At 42.8% G+C, this 18,589-nt stretch overlaps 1 protein-coding gene and 1 long non-coding RNA gene across 4 annotated transcripts in view; one reads left to right on the top strand and one right to left on the bottom strand.

Annotated features, from left to right (window-relative positions):
• The window catches only part of LOC118896310 (histone-arginine methyltransferase CARM1-like), a 255,491-nt gene that overhangs the window by 16,626 nt on the left and 220,276 nt on the right, over window positions 1-18,589 (bottom strand). For both annotated transcript variants that reach the window (XM_036854083.1, XM_036854084.1), the window contains exons 7-9: window positions 18,175-18,265; window positions 3,816-3,897; window positions 2,499-2,584 (exon numbers count right to left, since the gene is read on the bottom strand). In XM_036854083.1, coding sequence (XP_036709978.1) covers window positions 2,499-2,584; window positions 3,816-3,897; window positions 18,175-18,265 — 259 coding nt within the window. The remainder of the gene's footprint in view (window positions 1-2,498; window positions 2,585-3,815; window positions 3,898-18,174; window positions 18,266-18,589) is intronic.
• Window positions 325-2,990, top strand: LOC118896311. Of its 2 annotated transcripts, none has more exons than XR_005020174.1 (3): window positions 325-613; window positions 1,463-1,587; window positions 2,846-2,990. It is a non-coding gene; the product is annotated as an uncharacterized LOC118896311 (long non-coding RNA). The 2 variants fall into 2 exon arrangements; XR_005020173.1 differs by having other exon boundaries at window positions 1,022-1,587.

The following is an 18,589-nucleotide window of genomic DNA, read 5'->3' as shown; positions in this document are numbered from 1 at the left end:
AAAAAGAAACACTTGGAATTATTTTTGTTGTTGTTGACAGACATACTGGATACATTTGTGAGATCAGTGGGAACATTCACAGAACATTTTCTTTTTCTCTTAAGCACTCTTGCTTTGGCAGCAAGATTCTCTTAGTGGGTGATTAATGCTTGGGTGACGCTGCACATTTGAGAATGTTGCTTCTTGATGAAACTCTGCAAGGACCAGCCCACTGTGCTGCAGTGACCCAGAACTCCACAGGGCGAGTGCAGCATCCGGAGCTGGGCTGGACTACTAAACAGGAGGATGACTCAGGACGTAGCTGACAACCGTCCTTCCAGAAGCCAAAACATGGGCTGTGGCAGCTCCCCTACGCAGCTGTTCAGAAGCGAAAGGCTATTCAGGGCCCTAAAAGATGAAATGGACCACAAGGGGGAACATCAAGCTCAGAAGGTCACTGTCATAGCTCATTTATTTTTCAGGGAGGCAATTTAACTCCCCACCAGGCTACAGCAAGAGTCATGCAGAAGTTGCCATGGTTGATGCCAAATGCAGAGTAAGTGGGAAGAGAAAGAATGCTGGAAAAGATACAACAAAATCTAGAAGCTGGACCTGTTTTAGCTGTGGAACTTTGGTAAGTCACTTAAATTCTCTGAGCCTCAGTTTCCTCTTTTGTTGAAGAGTGGCAAAATCTCTCTTCTACTTCCCTTTCACAGTTCTTGTGTGTGTCAAGTGGGAAAAAATGTATGTGAGAGTGCTTTGTAAACTTCAAAGTATTCCACAATTAAAAGATGATATTATTGGTCCACTGCTGGGGCTGTACTACTCCAGGGAGACACATTTTAGTGAATGTGCTAGAGATTTTCAAAGGAAAATCTTATTTTTAAGATTATTTGCATTTATGGTGCCTCCAAAGGCCTAACTTCTTCTACCCTGCAGTAGTCAGAGCATTTCTAGAGTTTTCCATTATACTTGTCACATTGAATTTGTTTGTTAATGCACTGTAATTATTTCCTCCCACTTTTGGAATTCCCCTGAACAGACCATGAGCTCCTCAAGGAGAGACTTAAGAAATGACTTAATGTATCTGTGCAAGCACCAGTACAGTACCCAGCACAAAGGAGAAGCTTAACGAACATTTGCTGAATCAATGCAACAAATGAATGAGTGACATCTCTGAAAAGCCAACAAAGACATAATTTTCAAAAAATTCCCTGACTCAGGAGGCAGCTCAGAGCAGCAAATAAAGCCAATGAAAGTCAATTTTGTCTGGACCTGTGGTAGTCATTGGACTTGTTCCCAAATGCCACTTCTCTTGCTCTGAGCACACAGTAGTATTGCATTCATCCACCTTCCTGTGCTTAGGTACTGCCACGTGATTTGCTTTGCCCAATTAAATGTGAACAGGAGTGAGCTGTGTCATTTCTTGGCAGAAGCTTTTATTGCCAGTACATGCCTTGCCGTGCTCTTTCTTCTTCCTCAGTAATCAGCCTTGTTCCAGACAGAGGCTGCTGCACCCGCCTGACTGCTGGCGTTGGCAATGCTGCATGGAGCTAAAGCTGGTGCACGTGAATAAACCGCGTAGGGGAGAAAGGCCCCTGTGTTATCGTAAGTCACTGAAGTTTGGTTTTGTGACTGCAGCATGCTCTAGCCTATCCTGACTGATACAGCATCCTTTGTCCACCCTGATCTCAAGGTAGATGACGGTTTGAGTTAGCCAGCTGTACCTTCTGAAGTCTGACTCTTGCTTCCTCGGTAGTCCAGGCAAATTATAACCTAGCTGGGTCTTACATTTCTTACCCAGAAAAAAATACGAATATCAATCTTCTCAGGCAGAAAAGGGTAAAATACTAATAATGAAAGGTAATCCAAAGGGGATTCATATCACCACCTGAGAAATGAGTCTTCATTTCAGAGTCTCTTCAAGTGGACACGTTACCTAGTATGTAGCAAGCACTCAACAAGGTGTAGCTCCTCTTCCTGTCATTATTGTGGTACTGGCCTGGGTGAGTGGTTAAAAAGCCCAGACTCTGGCCTTCTGAAAGGTCCAATACTACCTCTAACACACATATTAATTCTGTGCATTTTACATAATTCTGTGTATGCAACTTACTGTTCCACTCTGCTTCATTTCTGTCATTGGTGAAGTGGGGACAAAAATAGTACCATCTGCATAGGGTTGCTGTGAGGATTAAATGAGTCATTATATGTAAAGGGCTCAGAACAGTGTCTGGTTATGTTAGCATAAGCTACTACTATTTAATTTTTCTCATTCAATTCCTAAAGCAATCCTATGAAGGAGGCATCATTTCCCTCATTTTGCAATAAATGAAACTAGTAATTGATGGACCATTCCTGTGTGTGACTCACACCTGAAATCTCTTCCCTGTGTGAGCTGTGGAACTCTGTCCTGAAGTTTGGGGGATGGGGGGGGGAGTAGAGGAGATTTTATTTTTTATTTATTTATTTTTTTTTTGAGGAGATTTTAAAAATCAAGAGCAACATTGGTTGGTACCAACCTGTGGAGATCTGCCTCTTCTGCATCCATAAAGTTTACTGTGTACTTGACTGTCCGAGCCATCAAAATCCTAATGTCAAATGTGTCCTTGGGGAAAAAAACCAAAGATGCCTTTCTATCAGAATAAACTGAACTCAAACAAGATTGCAGTCTAGCTTTCCTCCTGAAATTTTAAGTCAACAAGAGTTAGAATTTAGAGGGCATGAGCTTAATGAGTATAATATTAATAATAAAAGCTCACAATTATTTAGTTAAGTGCTTTATTTAGTAAGTGCTTTACTAGGTTATATCATTTAATCCTCACCAATGACTCTGCAGCAGGCATTTGGTGTTTTTTGAACCATCCAGAATTTACCTCCTCTCGACACTACAAGAAGTTCCATAGGAATTTAGTCTACCATCAGCTCCAGGTGTGGCCTATGACCTCAGATTGGCCAAGGAGAGCATTGCTTTTCCCCTGAAGACAGGAACTGGCTTACAGATGGACGCAGGACCCAAGGTAGGACAATCAGGCTCTATCTAAACTAATTCTGGGGGTTTTGCCCAAGTTATTAGGAAAAGGCAGGCTCTCCTGTGGGACTTAGAGTTGTAAGAATCTGAAGTTGTAGCTTCTGCTGCCATCTTGCTACCACGAGGAGAGATCCTGTCTAGGAACAGAGTAAAACCAGAGGAAATGGAGATAAGTGATGAGAACAGAAAAACCAGACCATTGTGACATTGTCTGAACTCCTGCAACAGGTCACTGAAGCAAGCTCTGTCTCCAGGCTTTGCAATATTTGAGGACCAATAATTTCATTTTAGTTTAAGTCAGTTTGAGTTGGATTTCCTTCCACTTAAAACTGAAAGTTTCAGATAATGCAAACTTAAGTGGCCCAAGATTACACAGCTAGATGGGACCACAATTGAAACCCAAATCTGTCTGACAACAAAACTCCTGTTCCAAGCTATTTATTACCCAAAGCTTCCCCTTTTATTATGCCTTGGGTCACCAGAATCAATGGGAGGATGTGAATTATTGAACAAGTATGAGGGCTGAGTATGTGCATGGGGTGAGTCAGGACAGTTGGAAAATCAGAAGTTACTTACTGAAAGGCAGCTGGAAAATCTCCTTGCTTTCAACAGTATCATTCTCTGAGCATTTTCCTAATTGATCGGGAGATCAGAGCTGGAAAACTTGAAACATAGTGCTCCAAGGAGCTCTTTCTTTGCTTCTGTGATGGCTTAGCACAGAGCCTGAGAGCACAGTGCGTCCCAGGTGCCTGAGTTAGTAAGTGAATGAATCAACAGATAAACACATGGGAAGAAAGAGCACACTTACTACTATTGGCTGTCTGAAGTATTCGTCCACCGCAGCACCCCGGAGACTGGACAGGTTAACCCCGTAGAAGCACTGCTGGTACCTAAACAGGTTAGCACAAAGAATCACCATGCATCTGTCCTGCGTCCCCAAGACCCACAGAGCTGTGATGCGCTGCGAGGTTGCCTCACTGGTCCTCTAAGTTAGCCCTGGAGCAAGTGTGAGAACGTGTGAAGGGCAAGGGCAGATAGAGAAGAAACCTTCTCTAGAGAATCTGCACTTGAACTGGGGTGGGGAGAGAAGGGAGGAGGTAGCTGAGATGGAGGAAATTACTTGTGGGGAGAATACTGACAAGGATATGTGGGGGCAGGAAGGCCTTAGGGTCCCCACCCTTGACCTCACACCACAACGTGGCTGCCTGCTCCAGGACATGCCTTCCATGTCCCGAAATACAATTCCTTGGCCCTCTCATTATCTCAACCCAGAGCACAAAGCCTGGGTTTTGAGATCTCCAAAGCCTCTGGATACTCCCCTGTTTTAGGAAATAGATTTCCCTTTTCTGTTCTTCCATAGCCACTGGCCTGCACTTGCTGGCATTTGCCATGGTGGCCAACACCAGTTAGAGTCACAAGTCAGTGACAGCTGTGTCTGGTGGTGAACTGGAGCTGACTCATCACTGGGGCACATTTCTTCCCAATTCTGTGGTCAGGGACATCTGGACCACAGAAATGGACAAGTTCTACAAGTGCTTCCTCCCCTCACTGAGCCAGATGTGAAGCATCTACCAGCACATGACTGGCGCCTGGAGCACAGCAAGAACTCCCTGCCAGCTTGGCTAATGGTCTTGGCTCTTTACAGAGCAGATCTAGGGTGTGGATTAAGAGTGGCTTTGTTCACGCTCTGCCACTGACTGACTGTGTGCACTGGGCAAGTCACCTGAACTCTGTGCTTCCGTTTCCTTAAGTAAAGCACTTGAAGCAGTGCTGGGCATTTTGTTACTACTATGTAAGTGTTGGCTATTATTTTCTGAACTTCCCTTCTCAGATCAGCACTGGGCACTAGGGCAGCGCTTCCCAGTATGACTGTGCCATGGGATTACTTGGAGAGCTTGTTAAAAATTCAAATTCCCAGGCCCAACTCCAGAAAGGCTTGGGGCCCTTATCACTAGAGGTTGAAGGCCTTTATCCCTAGATTGAAAAGAGGTTTCCCTACTAAGGGTGTGTGTGTACATGCTGTATATAGCCTGTGAATCAAATGGAAATTCAATTCATCAGTGTCTATCCTCCCCCACCCCTACACCTGCTGACCTGCAGGGAAAAGAGAGAAAAATAAACACAGAATAATCATAAAAATGGGCAGCGTGCAGTTAGATTTTCAGTCAAAGTAAGGCTCTTAATCAGGAGGCAATGCCTCAGATGCCCTCACGAGAGGCAGGGAGGCCTAATATTGTTAAGTCAACAGCCAGTCGCCAATCTGCAAGCAAAACACCATCCCCCGGAGCCTCTTACAGATCCTGAAGGGCTTATACCATTTCTCACCTCTGAGCCTTTGCCTATTTTCCCTCCTGCCTAGAATGCTCCTTTCCTTCTATTGCTCAATTAATTCCTACTCAATCTTTATGACTCAGCTCAAATATTTCCATTCGAAAATGTAAAACCTGGTATTATAATTAAATATTCAAGTTTTAGGCACTTAAAAGCGGAAGTTATTCTTTTTCTTTCAGTGTATATTTAGCACTTAGCATGGGGCCTTGAATACTGTTAGTACTAAAAATATCTACATATCTATCTATGTATTTAATGAATGAATGGAGAACTTGGTGTCCTGAATGGCCCTGTGTGTGGGCACTGGTGCCAATAAGGACAATGGGGAAACAGAAAATCATTCGCCAAAGTTTCTTTGGCTTCATCTCGTTTCCTAATCTTCTCCTTCCATCAAGGGCCAGAGCCAGGCTGTCCACAGGTAAAGCCAAACTGCTGTACATCACTTTATAAATACACATTTTGAAAACAAGACTCCTATAATCGTAGAAGATGTTTGGAAACAGAACACTGTAAGTTTAGAAGATCTTCTCAGTATTTAGAAAGAGAGTGGAGGTTTTCTTGGGGAAGTAAGTCATTATCACAAAATTTTTTATTGGAGGGAAGGGGGGAGAGAGAGGGAAGGGGAAGAGAGGAGAGGGGTGGGAGGGAAGAAGGGGGTGAAGACAGGGAAGGGGAGAGGAGTGGAGGGTCAGACAGAGACAGAGAACTTCCCAGAAAGCCCAGAAGGACTCAACCTTGACTGTCCTTGAGAATCTCCTGGAAAGCTTTTAAAAAGTGCCGATGCCTGGACTGCATCCCCCGAGTTGTGATTTATTTGACCTGGGGGTGCAGCCCTAGCACTTGTTTGTTTCCAAAGCTCAACAGGTGATTCTAATGCACGATCAGGGTTGAAGACTACTAAGTTAGCTGTTCTAGAATCCTGGCCAAGTAGGTGAAAGAGAAAATCCCAAAGGCAAAGACAGCCCTCCACCTGGCAGTGGCGGAGGCTGGAAACTGCCCTCTGTTCTCTGTGTACTAGTCTTTGCATTCAACCTCAGCTCTGAGAGGGGCCCAGGATGTGCCATTCTCTTTGTGTGTTCACTGCCTACTAAAACCCAGCAGCCAAGATCAGTGTGGTGCAAACGGGCACCATTCCTGGGGCAGACGGAGAGCTGTAGGCAAAGAGCCCACTGCCTGGGTTTTAAAAACTTTCTGGCTGGACCATATTTCGAGTTCTTAGACATCTCAAATCTCCTTCTGAAATGCATCATGAAATAATGAAAGCAGATGGGAGGTGGCACCTTTCTGGGTTTCCTAAGATACACTGCTGGGGGATGGATCAGGAAACGAATCTGTTGACTTGGAAGCTGGGGATAAGTTCCATTGTTTTCATCATATGTGGGTTTTATTTTCCAAGTTAGCTTATGGCCTCTTTATGAGCGCATAAGGAGGAGTCTACATGCATTTTTTTCTCTTGACTTCAAATTTCAAGTGTACCTCCCTCTTCCTCTCTTCCTTTGCCACCATAAGACATGCAACATCTGAAAAGTCCTGCAAATACAGTCCAGAAGGAAAACAATCTTACATTGGCTACACCTAAACACACCCAGAGTACAGCAAAAGAGGCCACCCATTTACCATTCCATCAGCCTCTCCATGGTCTCCACGCAGAGCCGAGCTTGGAGAAGATCCAGGGGAATCCTCCCTCTTGGGTCTCTCTTGTTTTTGTCTCTCCTCTAGCTCACCTTGGTCTTTTGTCCTTCCTCCTCCTTCACATATCTCCTCCCACAGTGTCCTGGATCTGTCTTAGAAGGATGGTGGTACTGCCCGAGGTTCTCTTGCAGAAGTTAACAGTGGGGGGTTTCTCTAACACACACACTCCTTTGTCTTGCTAATATGAACACACGCGCTCTCGTAGCATAACTCAGATGTTTGACTATAATAAAAATCTCTCAGAAACTAACACAACATTGTAAATCAACTATACTCCAATAAAAATTTTTTTTAAAAAATCTTTGCTTCCTCATTCTATTCTAACAAAAAAATTCACTCATCCCCATTAAATACTTCCTTCCTTTAAAAAGGCCAAAAAAAGAGAGAAGGAAGAAAAGTAAGGGAGGAAGGAGATTCCTATTCTGCTGTTTGACAATTAAGCAACTTTTGGGTATCTTAATGGAATATGTTCTACCAGAATTAACAACCAGTGATATGCCAACCTGAGGAGAGACATATATAACCCTAAGAACTAGGAAACAAAAACAAGGATCCAAAAATGTCACCTAAGCCACACACGATGCTGAGGATGCAGCATAAGAGGGTGGCTGGAATGGCCTGCTGGGAATGCCTGGTAGGAGAAGGATGCGTGTCTAGAAACAAACTGCAACTTTATTTCTTATACATTCCTTTTATATAGCAGGACTTGAAGCTTGGCTGTTTTTGACAATTTTCTGCCTCAACAGCATGCAGACATACCATTCTGTAAAGTGGTGTCTATAAAGATGCTCAGCTCATTATGTCTCTGGTTTTGCTGGCTTAAACCCCAGCAAAGTGGCTTATATTTTACATGTGCTATATTTATATGCTTTTTGTATTTGTAAAAATAGGGGTTTTTTTTTAGTATAAAGGAGAAAGGGAAATGGGTGCACAGGCCTTAAAAGAAACCAAGTTTCAGACTGCCTCCTTCATTAGGAAGAAAGGGAAAGCCTGGGGTTCTGTAAAGGAATCCATGGAGCACCCCTCGGTGTACCAACATAAATCTAGACATTACTGGTTTGTATAAGAACTGGACCTATGGAAATGGATCCGAAGAAAGAGTGGATCAGTCAAGACAACTATGGTGGACATCTTTTGTTCATTCTACCCAGCAAATAGTTGCTCTTCTTCTGATTACGGCACCAGATTTTCTTCTGAGAGGCACTTCTTCCTCACTCTCAGTTCTTGGGGTTTGGATGGTTTGACTCTGCCCTCGGCAATAAAGTCTGGCATGTAGCTGAGTTGTAGCCAATCAGAGTGTCTTATCTCTCTGGCCTTAATGATGGACTCAGGGTTAAGCATGTGACCCAAGGAAAGTCAAGTTTAAGACTTTTGTTCAAACTGTTGCAACAGAGAAGTGGACATGGAGCTATGAGTCTATAAATCTGGATTTGCTGGAAACCACACTGCTGCCATGAGGGAAGAGCCCTATCCAAGAATGGAGCTGAGCTAAGGGATAGAGAGAGACCTGGACCCAATGAGTGTCTGTGCCCTGGAATCCATTTGTGCCTGAGAAGCTGAATCTACTCGGGCTTTTCAGATACATTAGTCAAAAATATTCTTTTTTTTAAGCCGTTTTTTAATTCTTTCTTTTGTCACTTAAAACCGTAAGTGTCTTAACTAAAAAGAAAACAGTTAATAAGAGTGTGCCATTATGTGTGCTATGAATATAATTCTGATGAATAGTTTTGCCTAATTCAGGGGAGTCCTAATTCTGTGAGCACAGAACTAAAGTGCTTTAGCTTAGAGTGTATAGAACCAGGCCCAGGGATGAAGAAGTGATGTCTGCTGAAGTTGAACTCTGTCTGAAAATGGAGAGCTCTGATGCCAGAGGATCCAGAAACTGAAATAGTGTATCCCTGACTACACAGATCTGGATGTGTATGGGTCCAGTGGCAGAATACTATGAAAGAGCTATGAGTTTGACATAGGTTACAAAAAAGATGAATACAGAAATTGAGGCTTATTTCATGAGCAAAAGCCAGGTGAGTTCAAGAGCTGCAGACATAAAAGAGAAGCAGAGGAAATATCAAGAAGAAATACTGGGTAGCTGAACGAAGGTTACAGTTCCAGGAATCACTGAATGTAAATGAAGTAAGGACAGTGGCATATGAAAGTCCAAACACAATTGTGTTGGTAGTATTCCTGCAAAAGTTCTCTGTGATACTTTGTGCATACACTTGACTTCCGACAAAAATTTGGTTGTATCTCATGGTAATTTGAAATGTTCTTATTTGGTCCATATGGTATTTCTAAGAACCAGTGACTATCATGGCCAAATATATTTTTGGGAAAGACCAGAAGGCCTAAACTTCTAGCTATACCAAAAAAACCTTTAGCAGAAATTTCAGTTTGGAGGCAGAACTAGCCTAAGAACAAACCACGCAGTGCCTTTGCAGTAGAATGTAGTAGCTTGTTCATTCAGCGGAATGGATTCCCTTCAAAATAATCTTTCTCAGCAACACCGTGGTCAAGAAGGCATTTAGTAGAGTCAGAGTGGAAAGGTGCAAGAAGGGAGCTCTCACTGCCCGTGGCAGAATTCTGCTTACATTCATCCTCCCTTGTCCTTTGTAAGCACAGACTTCTGATGTCTGTAAAGAACAGCTGACTATAGACCATCCACCACTGGCATCCCTGCTATCACTCAACTCGCTCATGCTGCCGTTGTCAAGCATGATGGGTGCATACAATCCACTCACAATACCCTGAAAAGGAAACTGGGAAATGTCTTTTGGTTCCTTAAGTGGTATATCACCTTTTAAGGGTCACCTCAGATCCTCTGTCTTACCTGCCTCTGGAGTCCTCAGCCAGGTATTCTGCCCCCGCTGTGTCAAGGTATGGACCCATGTGACTCCACGTGAGCACAACCCAGCAGCGCCTCACCTCAGACCTGCACCATGTGCTCTCCCCTCCTGCCCTGAGCATCCCTGCAGACTGTGGGGCATGAGGTGCCCTGACCCCCATTTGGTGTCCATGCATGCACAACCCCGAAGCACAGACTACTTAATGTTAAGGGGTAAACAGTTGCCCAATGAGGAGTTAAGAGCCAATGGATAAATACACTTCTCTCCCACCATCTGTATAAACTGTCCCGAGATATAGTTCATTTGACCTCTAAAGATGGTCCTGAGGGATCAAGCAATCTCTTGGTATTGGATACCATGTGGTGGTCAGCTCAGTAATGCACTTTTGCATCATCTCTCCCTCCTTTCCTGCCTCCCTCTGTTTTCTCCTCATTCTTGTTTTACTGGGATGGCATTCGTTAATAAAGTAGCTTATGAGCTTTGCCTAAGACCCTGATTCCTGGGGAAGCCAAGCTAAGACAATCAATATGGGTGTGGCCCTTGAATGTAGAATTACTGGTAAGTGGGGAGGGAAAACCCTTAGCATGTAGTTTCATCACAATTACTAACAGTCTCACTAGTGGCTAATTAGGATGCAGTAAATGTGGAAGGTGAAGCACTGGGCTATATGGTAACTGTGTGCTTGAAGTTTTGGGGTGATGATAATTATGTGGATTGAGGAGTAGACAAGGCTCCGTTAACAGCATTGGAAGCTTTGCAAAAAGAAGACTATTATCTCAGAGCAGTCAACTCCCAACTTAAGACACACTGTGAAATCCAGAGGGCTTCCTTAGCAGAATTTCAGGGAATTCCTATCTCCTTGGTGCTCCAAGTCCTTCTGTGCAGAAAATCAGGTATAGAATTTGATAGTTAAAAGCCACATTCTTGAAACTGGAACTGCCCCGTCTCCCCACCCCAAACAAGATAGTAAAGCAGCAACAGTGGAAGAGTTGCAAAGGATATTGGGTGTGCAACCTTGACAGATCTTACATATCACAGTTGGGGCCCTGACAGGAAGAGACTAGGGCCCTGAGACCTGGAATTAAGAGAGTAGAGTGGACAAGGCAGAGAATCCTGAAAAGACCTTCCCAACTCCTCCGAATCCTTCAAATCAGCAGAAGCCTAATTCTCATCTGTCCTGTCAGAGGAGAACAGCTTCCCTTTGCCTGAAGACTGCACAACAACTCCTCTTGAAGCCTGGGCCTTGCAAGATAGTCTTATTCCCCTCAAGATCTGCCTCACTGTTGCCCATTGCCTCCAGGCTAATGGTCCCTCATTGCTGTCAGGCTGGTAACTCCAGCACAGCCCAAGCAGTAAGTACAATTCCTACTCCAGGAGGAGATAACTTATGTAACTAAAACATTAGAGAAGCTGGTTAATATTTTCTGCTAAGAACCAGGGAAATAGGTACTGGAGTAGATTTTAAGGGTGTTGGACTAGTGGGGGTAGAATATGTCAGCATAGGGTGCAATTCATCAACAACGGCACTCCCAGGATTCAATGTTCTAGCAGATGCCACTCCTACCAGTCTGCTGGGATGTCACTTTGAAGCTTGGTCATCATGATGGCCTGCAGTTAATGAGATGGAGATTCCAGAATTTCTGCAGTATAGTATTGAGGAAGGGGTCCAAAGGCTCAGAGAGGTGGAAATGCTAGATGGATTTACTGTGGAAGACGTAAGAATGTTCCACCTGACTAGTCTCAGGCAAAGTCCAAGAAACTCTCCATTCATAAAGGTAATGGGGAACAAACTAGTGAAAGATCGGAGGCATGCTGTCCTCAGTACATCAAAGACAGTGACGGGTGATGCTGCCATTAAATTCTGCTCCGAATGAGCATAATCTGGATGGAATTTCAGAATGTCAGAAGCAAGAAAGCAGTAATTAACCATCATAGGCTAGAACGACATAATTACTGTGTTGGACGGCAAGACTAGAGCGACAGTCAGGGTACCTGGACCCAGAGGGATCTGTAAGTGGTTGCTAAAAGATCCTAGTGTTACCAGAGAGGTGAAATACATGCACCGTCACTAGACAGTGCTCAATTTCTATAACAACAACAACAAAAATCTTGCTAGCTTATCAGCAGGATGTCAGCTGTCACAATGGGAAGATTAGGTCCCTCACCCAATTTCCAGATCTAACTTAGAGATCTGGTTTATGGATCCAGTGACCACTGGCCCATGACTGAAGTGGAAACCCAGTCCCTTGAGGGAGGACTCTGCAATGCCACCGCAGGAACATATGGTAAACATTCCCTAATTCTTCTCTGTGGCAAAGCAACTATGTAGGAGAAAGGAGAATATCTAGATTTTTTGAGGAATGTGAGATAAGAAGTGATATTGATATGAGAAATCTTAGGATATCTCTGGTTAGTGAGGGTTTATGCAGGTAGCAAAGGAAGGTTTGACCAAGTCTATTGCACAGGGTGTCCAATGAGTTCATACCCACCATGTAGTTATTTTCCCAGTCCCTGAATGTGCCACTGGGATAGACATATTCAGTATCTGCTAGAACCCTCACACTGGCCTCTGAAGAAAGGGTTATGACAGTTGTACAAGGAGAGGTCCCATCCCTGAAACTCCCCATCCCCAGGTAGGTAACACTGTTATCTTTAATTTATAAATAGGAAACTTGGGTCTAAAAGAAATTAGATTAACTTGGCTAAGGTTTTACAGTTAGTAATTGACAGAACCAAAAATTAAACACAATTGAATCTGGTTCTAGAGTCTGACTTATCTAGTTTTTAACTACTGCCTACTTGCCTATGCTTGTATGTTCTATAACTGTAATAAATGTAATGAGATAAACTAGTATCATCTCAAACTTCTTGAGAATATTTGGTTACTCCTCTTAATTGATCCTATGTATATATTTTTCTTGATATGAGAATCCATTAAAAATTGTATTTAAAGGCCTTGGTTTTAACCCCCTGAACCGATTATATATTTTCAGTACCGTCACTAGTACCATCACCTAAAGAAGTTTTACAGCTGAGAATGATGATTCTTCATGACTGAGCCTTACTCTCAGGAGACACTTTTCAGAACCTTAATTAATAAGGGCCAAGGAATCTTAATCAAGTAAGAAAAGGAAATTATTAATTCTGTAGGTGACTGCTACTAACATCAGAATGTAGAAAGCTTGTCTACCAAGAGTGAACCCCATGACTGGTTATTTAAAAAGGGTAAAGTTATATGCTTAATGCATACTTAAACTAAAATGAATTTTAGAGTTAAATGTATATTTGAAAGACTGTTAAGTGTAAAAAAAAAGTAAAATATGAAAGAAGTAGAAGGAAGCTAATACCAGACTCAGGGTGGGGAAGCCTTTTTTCAAATAAAGGAAAAGAAATAAACTGTAAAATAAAATATTGGTAGATTTACGTACATAAAAGTTTTTAAGTCCTTTTGTGGTAAAAACCACCACAAAGAATATTACAAAGTGAAGAGAAAACTCTGAAGAAACTACAACAAAGTCTTAATATCCTTAATATATAAAGAAATCTTATAAATAATGCATTTGTCTTCTAGTTAACAAAAACGTATTGAGCAATTATGATCATCTAGGTCAGACGACGGGGACACAGCAGTAGATAGAACAGCCACTCTTACAGAACTTGTAGTCTCATGGGGGGAGATGGCCAAGAAATAAAACAGATAAGTAAAAGCATATATATGGCAGATGATAATAAGTGCTATAGAGAAAAATGAAGTGAGGAGTGGGATAAGGGCTTCCAGGAGGGAAGAGATTACAAGTTTTAATTGACAGACGGTCTCCCTGAGATGATGACAGGTGAGCTAAGACCTGAAGGAGGTGAGAGCGAGCCACAGTGACACCTGCGTTTCAGGCAGAGGGAAGGGCAGTGAGGTGCCAGCAAGCCTAGTATGTTCGAGGGGAAGCAGGGAGCCCAACCCATGAGGCCAGAGTGGAGAGGACAAGAGAGCAAGTAGCAGGAGATGATGTCCGAGGGATAGCAGGGTGGAACTTGATCAGGCGGAGTCTTACCATCTATCGGGAGAACTTTGGACTTTCCTATGCAGATGATCGGAAGCCACTGGAGGGTTCTGGGTGGAAGAAGAACATGATCTAATCATGTGTTATCAAGATCATGTTGGTTGTTGTTTAAAAAGAGGAAATGAGTTAGGAGGCTATTTCAAGACTGTAGTAGAAGCAGGGTTTTTTGTTTGGCTTGTTTTATGTTTGTTTTGCAGGGATGGGCAGGGGGTGGTGGTGAAAATCAGCAGCTTGCCTTTGGATATATTAAATTTAAGATGCTCAATAGACATCCAAGGTGAGCTGTCACCAGCCACTTGGACATCCAACGTCTATGGTTCTGCAGAGAAGTCTGGCCTGGAGTTCTAACTATGGGAGTTGTCAACATAAAGACGGTATTTAAATGAGATCAGTAAGAAAGTGAGCAGAGAGAGAAATAGGAAGACATCTAAGAACTAACCAGAAGTCAATCCAACATCAAAGATTTGAGTCATGAGGAAGAATCAGCAAAGGAGATTTAAGGCCAATAAGGAAGGAAGAAAATCAGGCTTAGGCTCAGAAGTGAAGTGAAGAGTCAAAGGCGTCAAGCGGCATTGTTGATAGTTAAGTCAGGTGAGGACTGATGATGGGCTGTATCTGGGGATCTTATTTATTTAGCCTGTTAGTTATTCCTCAGTCCCTCAGCCCACTCCCTCAGAATACACCCAGACTCACTTTTTGCATCCCCCTCCCTCCTTTCAGCCAGCATCCACTTCTTTGCCTCTTCTAACGGAAATCAGAAATCATGCAAGCTTTCACCACCTGTTCCTTGAATCAATACAACAGAGGGCCTTCATGGTAGTAGTCTAATGCAGAAACCCCCTTATAAAGGGACAGGAAGTAGAAACAGAGTGAAGGCTATGAATTTTGATAACTATATATTGAAAAATTTTGTGTGTGTATCTGTTGACTAAAAATAAAACCATTCAAATGCACCAGCTATCAAAGAAATACAGATTAAAAATAAATCGGCCACCATTTTTTTTTTGCAAATCAAACTGGCATTTAACAGAACATATCCTGTACGGGCAAGACTCAGCAGACATTCTCATATACCACTGGTGGAAGTGTTAATTGGTAAAGCTTTTCTACAGGGCAATTTGGCAACATATAAGAATAATTTTTTTAAAGTTCCTTCTTCACACCTTTTGGTCCAGTGATTCTGCTTCTAGCAATTTATTGTAAGGTAATAATCAGAATGTACAAGATTTCTATAACAGGATGTTCACTTTAGCATTGTTTCCTATAGAATTTATAGAAGTCTATAAAATTCTACATTCTTGTGGAATATAGGAACAATACCTTAGTATTGTTTCTTAATAGAATGTATAGGGTTAAATTATAATTAAAATAATTTAATACCCAACATTGGATCTTGAGTCAATAAATTATAAGAGAGCCACAAAAGAAATACTCTGCAGCAAAATAATATCTAAAAGACCTGAGAACATGTCAACAAGGTATTAATAAAGTTTTTAAAAAGTGCTATAAAATGGTATTTATGATATGAGTCTAATTTCATAAAGAAAAAGAAAAATGAGAAAGATATCAACTAAAATCTTGATGGTAAGTATTTCCATACATGCTTGAGATCACAGGAGTTTTTATCAGAAATATTTACTGAGGGCCTACCATGGGGCAGGATAGGTAGTGAACAGGGACAATATTCCAGCTCTTGCAGTGCTCACATTCTACGAGGAGGGATACGGACAATAAACAATAATAAGTAAGTCTTTTAGGAGGTGATAAGTGTTGGAGGAAAAATACAGAGCAGAAAATGTGGGATTGGGAGTGGTATGGCTGCCACTTTAAATATGGTGGTCAGGGTAGGTCCTATTGAGAAGGCGTTTAACAAAGACTTTATGGAGTTGAAGGAATTAGCCATGTGAATCCGGAGGGAAAGGTATTCCAGAGGAGGATGAGCAAATGCAAGGCCCTAAGGTGGGAGTGTGTCAGGTACACCTGAGGATGGGCAAGGAAGTCTGGGAGGCTGGAGTGGAGTGAACACAGCAGTAGAAAATGAGGAGCCAGACTGGGTAGAACCTACTGGAGGGCTTTGGGGATGTTGGAATAGACAGGTTAAGAAGCTACCATAATAACTGAGATGAGAGATGATAGTGTTGTGATCAAGGGGAAACACTAAATACAGGGAGAACTGGTGAGATTCTGGATATACAGTTGATCCTTGAACAAAAGGGGGGGGGGTTTGTTGGTGCACCTACCCTCCAGGCAGTCAAAAATCCTCATTAACTTTACAGTCAACCCTCTGTATCCATAGTTCCACATGCACAGATTCACATGTAGAGCTAGAGTATATATTTATTGAAAAAAGTCCGCACAGTTCAAATCTGTGTTGTTCAGGGGTCAAATGTACTTCGGAAGTAAAACCAACATAATTTCTTAATGGTTTAGGTATGGGGAACAAAGAAAGAAGGCCTTCAAGATTTGGAGCCTGAATCATTAGGAGGATAAAGTTGTCAGCAACTGAGGTGGAAAGACTGTGTGTAGAGCAGGTGTGGGGTGGCAGTGGGGGAGATCAGGAGTTGAGCTGTGGACATGGTGCGTCTCTCCAAGGGCAGACGTCCAGGAGGCAGTTGGCTATGGAAAAGTATGGAGTTCACAGGACAAGTCTGGAGAGATACACTCGGAAATCATTATCATAGAGATGGTATTTGAACTGTGGGAATGGGCGAGCTCATCAAGGGAGTTCTTACTACCTAGAGAGTATTAATAATCACAGTGGACGGGCTGGGCTCCCCATCAAACATACAAACATGTTCTATTCGTTCCACTAAAAAAACTACCTTTTTTATACCTCACTTCCCTGGTCAGCCACCACCCATCTCTCTAACTCCCTTTGCAGTGAAATTCCTCAAAAGGAGTGTCTCTACTCAACAGTCTCCAACTCCGCCTCCTCCCCCCCACCCCAGCCCCTTTGATTTCTCTCAAGACATTCTGCCAAAACCACCAGGGCAGTAGATGGTACTGCTGGGAGATCACAAAAAAACTGCCTGGACGACCAACCTCCCCTATAAGTCTGGCATACTCTGTCACCTGAAATTCCTATCTCTCCAACCTCTCCATTTAAAATAGAAACATTTAGGGTCAGCATGACCTTACATGACATCATTGCCCACTCTGTCACCACACACATACACACTAAGAGGCCATTCACCCCCGCTGGAAATTCTGTGGTTTGTAGTTTCAAAATTACAGATTGAATCGAAGCCATTAAAGGTTATGAAACTGTGGTGGGAAAGCCTATTTTGCAGGAAAAAACTGGGGAGAAAGAAAAATCATAACCCTTTGACCTCACTCCTCATAGAACTTCGTAATGCGGGAAACCAAAGCACTTCCTATTTCCTGCCCCTTCACCAAGGGATGGCATTACAAAGAGAAAGCCCTGGAAATCAACTTTGGATATCTCTGTTGGATGGTTCTGCATCCTCAGCCAGAACTCAAAGTTTACATTTTAGTACGCATCCTCACCCACCTGCGGTGCATGCTGCGCTCCCTGCTACACACCTCACGTTCCCACTTGGATGGTACCTCTTCTGTTTCTCCCCCCGACAGGTCCAATACTGTCATTCTCCTCCCCTCCTTCTCCTTATAAAAACCAGTCTCAGGAAAGAAAGGCAGAAGGAATGGTGGTTTCAAACTGGCAGGAGTTTTATGTTCTCATTTTACCAATGGAAGAAACCAAGTCTCAGACAATGAAGTGAACTGCCCAAAAGTCAACAGCTAATTAGTAGGAAAGCGCCCAAAATTTTCTGATCAACTCATTTACATCCAGGTATATTGATTGATCTGCTCTCTGACAAAGGCATGTTCTAGCAGAAGCCATAGCCTTGGGCCAAAAGAATGGATGGAGGAAGTGGAAAGGGAGGGACAGCAGGCAGGGGGAGGACGCTATTATTTTAGCATCAGGGCAGTTTTTTGGATGTTTGATTTTGCCTAACTGGCTCCCTTATTTGTCTATTTCAGTAGTTCTCAACAGGGGGTGATTTTGCCTTCCAAGGGGATGTTTTCGGTAATGTCTGGAGACATTTTTGGTTGCCACAACTAGGGGGAAGGTGCTACTGGCATCCAGGAAGTGCATGCCAGGAAAGCTGCTAAACAGCCTACACTGCACAGGACAGCCCCTGACCCCAGTATATGACCCACAATGTCAACAGTTTAAGAACTCTGGTTTACTCTGAAAGGAGGGGAAGAGAGAAGAGAACGTTACCAAAAGTTGGCTCTGGAGTGGTGTTCCATGTACAGCTGTTCATCAGAAAAGGGGGCCAGGTGGATGTCGCCGAACGTCGGGAACATCATTCCTATTGAGCAGAAGACAACAGACTCAAAGTTGACTCCTACCGCCTTCTTACTTGAAGACCTGCCACTTGACCTGTTCCATTCTTTCATTCCATCTCAGTTATTACACAGCAGGCTAAAACGTAAACTTGCCTCAAAGCAATGATAAGAAAATTAGGCAGAAGATTGGAGGGAATATAAAAAAGAATGTCAAAGCAAGTCAAAAGCTATGCTATAATAAAAGTTTAGAGTCCTAGGTGAGGCATTTAACCTGGCATATTGGCTTTCTAAGCTGCTGTGTTTTATTTTTTTTAACATCTTTATTGGAGTATTTTTTTTTTAATTTA

Source organism: Balaenoptera musculus, chromosome 6 (genome assembly GCF_009873245.2).
Source record: "Balaenoptera musculus isolate JJ_BM4_2016_0621 chromosome 6, mBalMus1.pri.v3, whole genome shotgun sequence".
NCBI lineage: Eukaryota > Metazoa > Chordata > Mammalia > Artiodactyla > Balaenopteridae > Balaenoptera > Balaenoptera musculus.
Note: the sequence above shows the minus strand (reverse complement) of the source record. Positions and strands in the feature narration are given on the sequence as shown.